At 41.0% G+C, this 11,440-nt stretch overlaps 1 protein-coding gene across 1 annotated transcript in view; it reads left to right on the top strand.

Annotated features, from left to right (window-relative positions):
- Positions 1 to 1,322: 1,322 nt before the first annotated feature.
- The window catches only part of LOC101858542 (vegetative cell wall protein gp1), an 11,491-nt gene continuing 1,373 nt past the window's right edge, over positions 1,323 to 11,440 (top strand). The window contains exons 1-5 of the mRNA XM_005091611.3: positions 1,323 to 1,843; positions 2,792 to 2,885; positions 4,114 to 5,051; positions 6,032 to 6,235; positions 6,754 to 6,805. Of these exons, the coding sequence (XP_005091668.2) occupies positions 1,577 to 1,843; positions 2,792 to 2,885; positions 4,114 to 5,051; positions 6,032 to 6,235; positions 6,754 to 6,805 (1,555 nt within the window). The 5' untranslated portion in view covers positions 1,323 to 1,576. The remainder of the gene's footprint in view (positions 1,844 to 2,791; positions 2,886 to 4,113; positions 5,052 to 6,031; positions 6,236 to 6,753; positions 6,806 to 11,440) is intronic.

The raw sequence follows: 11,440 nt of genomic DNA, 5'->3' as shown, positions 1-11,440 counted from the left end.
AGTTAACCAGTCGTGAAGTGAACTTTTGCAAAGGTGAACAACTTGTGTTTCGCGCGCTCATATGACCTTAGCAGTTGCGAGCGCCGTAAAACCTTATACTATACATACATATACATACAACAAACTCCATTACATTCAAACGAAACTTATGCCCAGGAAATCACTATCTCTACCACGAAGAGAAAAAGTAATTTATACGAGATTAAAGATAGGACACACGCACGTCACACATAAACATTTGCTCGAAGGAGAGGAAGCTCCTTTTGTGTGGCGTGCAACACAAATTTCACAGTTCGGCACATCCTAATGGAATGTGTCGACTTTAATTATGTCCGTGGGAAATATTTTAGATGTAAAGATATTAAGACCCTTTTTGACATCATAGAGCCTAGAAGAATTTTAAGTTATATAAAAGAAATTGGACTATTTAATAGAATATGAAAACATATAGTTATCGTTATCGGTGTATATATACATACGGTGAAAATATACATACACTGAAATTTGTATTGTATATACAAATTTAAATAAGCCTTTTCCATATTTACAATTTTTTAAAAATAAATGTATGTTCGTCTTTTTAGCATAATAGAAATAGTGTGATCGTTTGCGGTTGCGAGCTCCGAAAGACTCTTATTAAAAACACGTCTGATTTTGTAGCGGTGAAACCTGATGGGGCTTAAATGACCAAAATTGTGTCGATAGTGCCGTAAAACATCTACCCAAACAAACAAACAAACCACAGACTGACTTTAAAATTAAAGTAAAAAAGTACACCTCCAGTCTGTGGGAGAGCCACTGGAAAAAAACAGACGGGTAACAAACTCCACAATATTAAACCCAAACTAGGACCGCGAAATCCTTCGGACCTCTCCAGAAGAGACGAAGTCGTTTTTACTCGATTACGAATCGGACACACGCCCCTAACTCACGAATACCTCCTTCAGGGAGATGAGAAGCATTAGACACATTTTAACCTAATGTCTAGACTTCGGAGAGATCCGAAGGAAATAATTTAAATGTAAAAAATTGCAAGACATTTTTTCCGTCGTTGATCCCATCAAAATTTTTAATTTTATGAAGGCCATTGGCCTTTATGGGAAACTGTTGAGCAAATTGAATTATTTAAATTTTTATGTTATTTAGGAAAGTTGTTTTAAATTGAAAATAATATATCTAAACCGAATTACAGCCGTACAGTGAACTGCGAATAAAACTAACTTGTGTTTCGCGCGCTCATATGACCTTATGCAGTTACGAGCGTCGTAAAACCCCATACTGAACTAACTGAAAGTTTCAAAGAGATCTTCATACTAAAAGTATTCTAAAATGTGAAGAAAACAACCTCGGGGGTATAAAATGACCCCAGGGCGTACGGGTAGGGTTAAGTGACCAAAGTACCGCGTAAAATAGCTACAGCAAAACGTCGTGAAACAAAAAGCCACCAGAAGATGCAGGGTTGTAAAGAGAGTTTCACTCACGCACCGTATGTTTTTCTTTTGCAGGTCGGCCTGAAGCTGGCCGAGACCAGCCCCCTGTGGTACCTGCAATTCCTGTGGGACAGGCCGGTCAGGCAATGCCTGTAGGACAGGCGGGTCCTGCAATGCCTGTAGGACAGGCCGGTCAGGCAATGCCTGTGGGACAGGCCGGTCCGGCAATGCCTGTGGGACAGGCGGGTCCGTCAATGCCTGTGGGACAGGCCGGTCCAGCAATGCCTGTAGGACAGGCAGGTCCTGCAATGCCGGTGTTGCAAGCGCAACCAATGGAAGTGGACCCACGCCCTGCCCGTCCTGAGCTTGCAATGCCGGCGTTGCAGGCTCAACAACCACTGGCAGCAAACGACGTAAGTTTTTGTTGTTGTTGTGGGATTTTAAAAGTTTTTTTGTTTCTGCATTTATTCTTTTTGTTGTTGTTCTTTTTAAAATGTTTCCCCCTCTTTCTTGGTTTTCTTTTGTTTTAGAGGTAAACAGCACCTACAACTACGTTAAGGTCGTATTTTTAGAGTAAAGACCAAACATTGAGACCTCTGTTAGGATCAATGAAGGAGAACAAATTCTTCAAATAGGTGCGTAAAAAAGTAATTCCTTCTGGTCTCCCCAAAGTCTGGCAAATTCCAGGTCACCAGATGGGCATCGCATCTGACACAAAGTTAATGTTCCAATCTTCCCCATGGCTCTTGGCAACCTGTTGTTTCCCATTTTTATTCAGATATCTACATGTATATATAATTTCCACTTTTTACTTCCAACATTGTATACCTGATATTCCGAATTTAATGGGATTTAATTTAGGTTTTATAAAAGTTTTGAAATAGGTTGTTCGAAATTAAGTGTTATTTAGAAAGTTGTTTTAAATTTAAATTTAAATCTAAAGCCTATTTACACTCGATTTTTAGCGTTTAAAAATTTTTAAATAGAAATATTGACCAGTATCAAGCCGAGAAATGAACCGTTGAGAAAAAACCTTGTTTCGCGCGCTCATATGACCTTAGGCAGGTTCGAGCCTTCCATTTCCCAACATAATACTGTCATTCTCATTTCGCCTTTTTTGTAATAGAAGCTGATTAGTTAGGATCTGTTCTTAAATATTATTAGTGGGTGGTTGGCGGGTGCTCCGGTGTAGTTTGCTTCTTTCCAATCAAACATCTATCGTCCTTGTCTCCCCTTCTTTTATGTTTGTTACTCTCTTGTAACACCCCTAATCTTCTGGCGCTCATATGACCTTATGCAGTTGCGAGCGCCGTAAAACCTCTACTATAACTAACTAAAATGTTCTTTAAATCTGTTTTCAGCTTGGACAATGCCAGGAACTTACCTTAGTTAGCGGACGCCGTCGACTGTGCAAACGGAGGCGGCGTCTATCGCAGCCCTATTGCAGGCAGCACAGTAAGACTTTCATATTCTCATTTGGCTTTATCAGCGAAATATAAATTTTAAATTGTTTGCTACATTTCTGATTAATTAGCATCGTGTGTGTATGTGCTTGTGTGTGTATATGCTTGTGTGTGTATATGCTTGTGTGTGTGTGTGTGTGTGTGTGTGTGTGTGTGTGTGTGTGTGTGTGTATGCACGCACTCGCACGCATAAGTGAGAGAAAGAGAGAGCGAAGCGTGAGAGTGAGAGAGTGAGAGAGTGAGAGAGTGAGAGGGAGAGGGAGAGTGAGAGTGAGAGTGAGAGTGAGAGTGAGAGTGAGAGTGAGGATGAGAGTGAGAATGAGAGTGAGGATGAGAGTGAGGATGAGAGTGAGGATGAGAGTGAGGATGAGAGTGAGAATGAGAGTGAGAATGAGAGTGAGAATGAGAGTGAGAATGAGAGTGAGAATGAGAATGTCAGTGCCACTGACTGTAGTGTCTTTAGGCCATTCCCAAACGGGGGATATTTCTAGTTCAAGCACAGTAGAATTGTCACGCTCATAACTGTGGCTGATCTACAACAGTGAACTGCTGCTTTTTCTTTCCTAATCCTTGCTATTGTTATTTTCCTCTACTTCTTTTGTATGTTTGTCACTCTTTTGAGACCTGCTACTTCCGGGGTGCCTTGACAGTTGAGGCAGACCTTGTGCTGTTGAAGCTAGAGAGGTGAGCAGAGTAAGTCTGATTCCATGTAAAGACTTCTCTGTTGACACTGAACCCTTGGCGCTCATATGACCTAATGCAGTTGCGAGCGCCGTAAATCCCTCTACTATTTAAAAAAAAAAAAATCTTCATTGGGTCGAGAGTGCCGTAAAACACCTACTCAATCAATCAAAACCTCTAATCGTCGGAACTTTTATGACTTTATTGTAAAGCAAGTGCCGTAAAACGCTTATGAAGTGGGTGGTTGGCGGGTACTTTGGTAGGTGTGGTTTGCTTCTTCTTTCCTATTAAACATCTATCGTCCTGATCTCCTCCTTTTTATGTTTTTTTCTCTCCTGCAACATCTAATCTTCGGCACTTATATGACCTTATTGTGTTGCAAGTGCCGTAAAACTTACTAAAACTACAACTAAAAGCTCTTACGAAAAAAAATACCTCGTAAAATAGTTACAGCAAAACGTCGTGAAGCAAAAAGCCACCAGAAGATGCAGGGTTGCGAAGAGAGTTTCACTCACGCACCGTGTGTTTTTCTTTTTCAGGGCGACAAGATGAGCTCCGTGCTCCAGCACAGGAAGTAGCGGCCCTGGAGGTCGTGGTCGATCCTGCACCTCTTCCTGTACCTGCTGCCTTACCTTTGCCTGTCCATCCTGTACCTGCTGCCTTACCTTTGCCTGTCAATCCTGTACCTGCTGCCTTACCTTTGCCTGTCAATCCTGTACCTGCTGCCTTACCTTTGCCTGTCAATCCTGTACCTGCTGCCTTACCTTTGCCTGTCGATCCTGTACCTGGTGCAGGTGACCTTCCTGTCGATCCTGCACCTGGTGCAGGTGACCTTCCTGTTGATCCTGCACCTGGTGCAGGTGATCTGCCTCTTCTTCCCTTTCCTCTGCCTGTCAATCCTGCACCTGTTGCAGGTCATCTGCCTCTTCTTCCCTTTCCTCTTCCTGTCAATCCTGCACCTGCTGCAGGTCATCTGCCTCTTCTTCCCTTTCCTCTTCCTGTCAATCCTGCACCTGTTGCAGGTCATCTGCCTCTTCTTCCCTTTCCTCTGCCTGTCAATCCTGCACCTGTTGCAGGTCATCTGCCTCTTCTTCCCTTTCCTCTTCCTGTCAATCCTGCACCTGCTGCAGGTCATCTGCCTCTTCTTCCCTTTCCTCTTCCTGTCAATCCTGCACCTGTTGCAGGTCATCTGCCTCTTCTTCCCTTTCCTCTGCCTGTCAATCCTGCACCTGTTGCAGGTCATCTGCCTCTTCTTCCCTTTCCTCTTCCTGTCAATCCTGCACCTGCTGCAGGTCATCTGCCTCTTCTTCCCTTTCCTCTGCCTGTCCGTCATCTTCCTCTTGCAGTAGACTACGCACCTCCAGGTGTCGTCTACGCTCCCCCTGTCTGGCCAGGACGAGATCAACTGCCAAGGATGTTTCCCGTGCTCGTTGCTGCACCAGCTGCCTGGCATCCACACGCTCCACCACCTAATGGGGTACGTTTTTTTGTTTTGATGGGTTTTTTTGGGTTTTCTTGTTTCTTTTAGAGGTAAGAGATTTACTGCTACTGCAACTGCATTAAGGTCACAGGAACGTAAGGGACTCCAACGTATTTTACTGTATGGTTGAAGTTGAGAATTCGTGGTAAAAATCCAATAGTAACAACAGACATTTTTATCGTTTTGTATAACAGTATTATCCGTATTTTTACATTAAAGGTAAAAAAATGGAGAATTCTGTTTGGACCAACGACGGAGAACAATTTCTTCGAATCAGTGCTTTTAAACTAGTTCCTTCAGGTCTGTCCAAAGTCTGGTAAATTCCAGGTCGTCAGATCGGCAGCGCATCTGACACAAGATTAATGTTCCAATCTTCCCCAAGGCTCTTGGCAACCTATTGTTTCCCGTTTTTATTCAGATAGGAAATCCGCTTCTAAATGATTTTATACATTATTTAGGTGGGGATGTAAAAACACATAATTTAAATAATAACGATAATGATAATGATAACGATAATGATAATAATAATAATAATAGTAATAATATAATAATAATAGTAATAATAATAATAATAATAATCATCATAATCATAATCATAATCATAATCATAATCATAATAGTATTCAGGGTCATAGTCATAGCCATAATGATAATGATAATGATAATGATAATGATAATGATAATGATAATGATAATGATAATGATGATAATAATAACAATAATAATAATAATAATAATAATAATAATAATAATAATAATATTATTATTAATATAATTATAATAATAATAATAATAATAATGATAATAATAATATTATTAATATAATTATAATCATAATAATAATAATAATGATAATAATAATAATAATAATAATAATAATAATAATTATAATAATAATAATAATAATAATAATAATAATAATAATAATAATAATAATAATAATAATAATAACAATTTTTCTTTTTCTTCTCCCACAGCCCTTCAACTTCTTTGTCATCAACCTGACAGCCAGGGACATGATGGACTTCCTCGGGCAGCAGCAGGGACGGGGAGCGTTTGTGCCAGCACAAAGGAGGAACTTTGCTGAAGCAGACAGGAGACTGCATCTCCCTCCTGTCCCTCCTCTCCCTCTCCCTCCTCCCCCTGCTGCTGCTGCTCAGTCAGTGTTCAAGCGTATGTGGGTGTGTGTATCTTCGTTTGTTCGTTCAGTCTTAAATTTTTTTAGGTAATTATGATGGTGTGTGTGTGTGTGTGTGTGTGTGTGTGTGTGTGTGTGTGTGTGTGTGTGTTGTTGTGTATGTATTTGGTGTGTGTTACTAGTTACATGAAACGATTTATTTGGTGTGTGTTACTAGAGTTACGTGAAACGATGTAGTTGTCACTTGTTACATGAAACGGTGAAGCGGTTACTACAGTTACTGTTACTAACTACAGTTATTGTTACTGGTTAAATGAAACGCCGTAGTTGTTCCTAGACTTACTGTTACTACAGTTACATGAAACGCCGTAGTTGTTACTAGAATTACTATTACTAGAGTTGCATGAAACGCCGTGGCTGTTACTACAGTAACTGTTACTAGAATGACTGTTACTGGAGTTATATGAAATGCCGTAGCTAGCAAGGTTTAGAGCAAGGGTGTAGAGGTTCTATGTATGGGACTCTATGAACTCTTGGCTCTCTTCATTTGTCGGCCCATAGATCGCAGCTGCAGAGAAACTTGTGCGGTGTCGCAGTCAGACACGCGAGAGATGTGAGTTATAATCTGTAGTAGTGCAAGGAGAGGTCTTGTGGGGGAACTCCACGTCGTCTTTCGGATGAGATGTTGGTTGTGGGTGGTTGGCGGGTGCTCTGGTGTGGATTGCTTTTCTATCAAACATATATCGTCCTTTTCGCCCCCTTTTTTTTTGTTTTGTTTGTTTGTTACTCTCTTGTAACACCTCGATTCTTCTGACGCTCATTTGGCCTTATGCAGTTGCGAGCGCCGTAAAACCTCTACTAAAACAAACAAGACGTTGTCATCGATTTCTTTTATGTAGGCACGTTGTGCTGGGTGGTGTGTTGGTAATCTCATGAGATGTCCGAACCATTTGATTCTTTGGTGTTGTATGTGATGCATGACATCATTTGCGCCCACCATTTCTCTGATGACTGTTTTTCTAATTTTGTCTCGCCTGGTCTTCTTTACTGCTTTTCTTTGTAAATTCTGATTTCTTCACCTGCAACTACTTTTGTGTAGCAACATGCACGCTATGAAGTGTGGGAATTCGCCTTTCTGATTTCTGTAAGTTTATTCAGTGTTTAAGGCCATGGGCCCTCATCACATCACATAAAACACTCATTTGATAAAAGTTTCCATAATGAATAAGTACAGGTTGTGCACATATCTCTTATCATGGGTCAAACATTGCTTATTTCTGTCACTAGGCCGAGTCAGGCTGGGAGGGATTAACAATTTCCTTTGAAGGACAAAGTGTGAACAATAGAAAATAAAGTGAAATGCATCTTCAGTTTCATGAGAGTTACACCTCTCACATAAGGGAGAATTCGTTAATTTCCACTGGTAGAGATTATTTAACGGAAGGCTATGGTTTTTTAAAACAAAGCTATGACTCTTCTGCTCCAATACCGTGGGAGGATGGTGATATATCCAGCTGTTTCTGATTTCTGTATAACGCTTTGAAATGGGCTGCGAAGTTGCTATTGGCCTAGAGGTTAAGGTGTTGACCTCTCATTCAAAGGTCCCGGATTCGAATCCGGGTAGCGACCGAAAAACTGTTCTTCTCTGAATTGTCTCCTTTCACTTCCTTTCCAGCTTTCTAGCAATGTTCTGTCGTCTGCTTTCGTCTCCTCTTTCTGTCCCCACTCCCTCATCTCCTTTGTCCCCCCCCCCTCTCCTCTGGGCTCCTGATTCTTTCTACAGCCTTTCTACTGCTACTCCTTGGCTTCTTCTTACTGCTGTCTTTCAGCAATACCCCTGATCTTCTTGTAGGAAAGATCTACACGTAGCTTTCTCGGACAAGGGCAAAAAATCTCGGAGGGCCCGTGTACAAGTTGCGCACGTTAAAGATCCCTTGGTGGTCTAACATCGATAAGAGTAGGCTTCGGCCGCCACCCGGTCAAAATTCAAAATTTCCTACCAACTGAAAAAGTTTAATGTGTCCCGTGCGCTCATATGACCTTATGCAGCTGCGAGCGCCGTAAAACACTTACAAAAACAAACAGAATCTAATCTTCGGCACTTATATGACCTTATTGTATTGCAAGTGCCATAACTCTTATTCCGCTCTACTGCCTCAAAGTCTCCCCGCCCCTCCCAGGAAATTCAACATCTCTCTGTGCTGGAGTCTGTGGACATCTCTGTCTGTGGACATCTCTGTCTGTGGACATCTCTGTCTGTGGACATCTCTGTCTGCGGACATCTCTGTCTGCGGACATCTCTGTCTGCGGACATCTCTGTCTGTGACGTGGATGACAAAGTAGCTGAAGACGTGTGGGAGAAAATATTATATATCTACACCAAAATTTTCTATTTTAACGTTTAAGATCAAATAACCGTACACAGCCGTGCAGTGAACTACGTATAAAAAAAAACTAACTTGTGTTTCGGCGCTCATTTGACCTTATGCAGTTGCGAGCGCCGTAAAACCCCATACTAAACTAAAAAAAACTTTTAAAAATTAACTCTTTCTAGGGGGCTCTCGGGGCCTAGAAGTTAGGGTGTTTGCCTCCCATTCAAAGGTCCCGGGTTCGAATCTGGGTAGCGACAGAAAACTTTTCTTCTCTAAAATTGTCTCCTTTCACTTCCTTTCCTGCTTTCTAGCAATGTTCTGTCATCTGCTTTCGTCTCTTCTTTCTGCCTCAACTCCCTCATCTCCTTTGCCCCCTCCTCTGGGCTCCTGACTCTTTCTGCAGCCTTTCTACTGCTACTCCTTGGCTTCTTCTTACTGCTGTCTTTCAGTCACACCCCTGATCTGATGGTAGAAAAATATGTACACCTAGCCTTCTCGGACAAGGGCAAAAAATCTCGGAGGGCCCGTGTGCAAGTTGCACGTTAAAGATCCCTTGGTGGTCTAAAATTGATAAGAGTAGGCTTCGGCCGTCACCCGTGCAAAATTCAAAATGTCCTACCAACTGAATATTTTTAATATGCCCCGCGCGTTCATCTGACCTTATGCAGTTGCGAGCGCCGTAAAACTTACCAACCCCCCCCCCCTCAGCTTCTCCTACTCTGTCTTCCTTCATCACTCACTCCACAAGCACCTCAAAGAACTGACGTTCAGGAACACACCGTTATGATCCCTACCATATTCTGGCATGATACCAACTCAGCTAAAGATGCTCAAAATAAAGCTCCAAGGGGAGAAAGATGCAAAATGGGTGGGTGGGTGGAAAAGAAGACAAGCAAGAGTTTTCAAACATAGGTTAACTAGGCACTTCAGTGAAGTTTTCAAACTTCTCCAAGGGCACTGAAATTAGGAGTATAGGATAGAGCGTGGCTTTCTGTTTCAGAGACTTTTTAAAATGTTTGTGCTATCTTTGTTAGTCCAGAATCAGCGGCCATTTTTGTGAATCAGTTTTCGCCCTGATTCTGCCAAATTTTTGTACTTCATTTTGTGCCACCAAATTTCCAAATCTTGTTTCAAAGCGTCATAAAATCCTTAACCCTATCCGTACGCCCTGGGGGTCATTTTGTAGCCCTGGGGTTGTATTCTTCACATTTTGCAATACTTCTAGAACGAAGATTTCTTTGAAACGTTTAGTATTTCTCAAAAAATCGTTTTGACAGACTGCTATGCGAAGCGAACGGATCGGATTAACGAGTAAATTTCCTCTTTGGAAAGTGGTGGCACAGAGTTCCCCACGTCGTATGAATGCGATACTAAACACGACGTACGGATAAGGTTAATAATAGTTGTATCGTAACTACTGAGGTATAATTTTTTTTTAAAGTTTATGTAGAATCAATAAATAAGCAACAAACATTCAGAGTAAAATTCTAATTAGCGTTTAATTACACCATAAGCGTGACGTAGGGAGCCTGATGGGTATGATCCAAAATAAAAAGGGGCTGCTCAAACATAATCTTACACAATTTATGACCATTGATTATTTGGAATGTACTTGCCATATTTTTTTAACTACCCTTGTTGATAAACCATTCTTTGTTCTACCACAAAACATTCCAATGGTTATCTTAGAAGTGATACCTTGACAAGGCAAGTCTTTCCCTTTTACCAACCAAATCCGCGAAGACCTCGCTGAATCCTTCCACCGTGACATCGCGCCGAGCCGTGACGTCACACATTTTTCGCCTAGAGCTTCTGGCTCGCTCTGTTCATTGTTGGAAATGTACAAGACAGGGAAATACATTGTACATCACTCGGAGATTTTGGAACTTCAGTTTGAAAGGTCAATACATTTTGGTATGTTTTATAATCACTGACTTTAAATTGTACTCAGTTCCATTCGAAATTCTAAAGAAAGCGAGAATATTTAGAGCCAAGCATTTCCTTTTCACTGAGCCCCCCCCCCCCTAATCTTCCACTTTTTCCTGCCCACAGTCTTTGGGGTTGTTCAAATAATATAATCTTACACCTTTTTGGGGGGGAATTTTTGCCCCCTCACCCCTCCCCATTTTTTTCACAATGTTCTTACATTTGCCTCTCAACACTTCCCCGCCCCCCCCCCCCCCCCCCCGCAATCCCCATCCCACAATATTACATTGTTTGCTTATAATAATACATGTCATATGATTTATATCGTGCAAATCCGTGTTACAATCATTGTTCTATGTACTTTACTTAATATTTATGAAAAACATGCATACACCCATGTATTGCACTTAATAATATATGTGAGGCAGCGTGGTGGAATCAGACTCTCGTCAATTTTTGGGCAAGTAGAGTTATTGGTATCATCTTAAAGCTTGTTCAATTGTCTTTATTTGGATGAAAAAAATATCCATTTATCTGGAATACAAGTCGAGATATTTGCGAATGAAGGATGTGGGGGTCACCTGTTTTCAGAGGTAAAGTTAGTGAGAAAATGGCTGCCAAAGACTACTTATTTTCTTAGCTTTAGAGTCCGTGGTAACTGGAAATTTTCATTTTCTATGCCTTTAATCGTTTTTCAGAAAAATCCACACAGATATGAGTTCTTTAATGGGCATGAAAGGTGCTGTGTCAAAAAAAATATTGATGAAAATTCACAAACCTGTGATTATTTTCACGAGAGCCTGATTCCACCACGCTGCCTCACATATATGCAGTTCTACATTCAATTTAAAAAATTGAAGTAAAACAAAAAAAAGTAAATCATTCAAGCAAAATATTGTATACATGCTTTCTTACTAAGGAAAAAAAAGACGTCAATGTCAAAAGCACCT

This window comes from Aplysia californica, unplaced genomic scaffold (assembly GCF_000002075.1).
Source record: "Aplysia californica isolate F4 #8 unplaced genomic scaffold, AplCal3.0 scaffold00033, whole genome shotgun sequence".
NCBI lineage: Eukaryota > Metazoa > Mollusca > Gastropoda > Aplysiida > Aplysiidae > Aplysia > Aplysia californica.
This window is presented reverse-complemented; position numbering and strand designations above follow the sequence as displayed.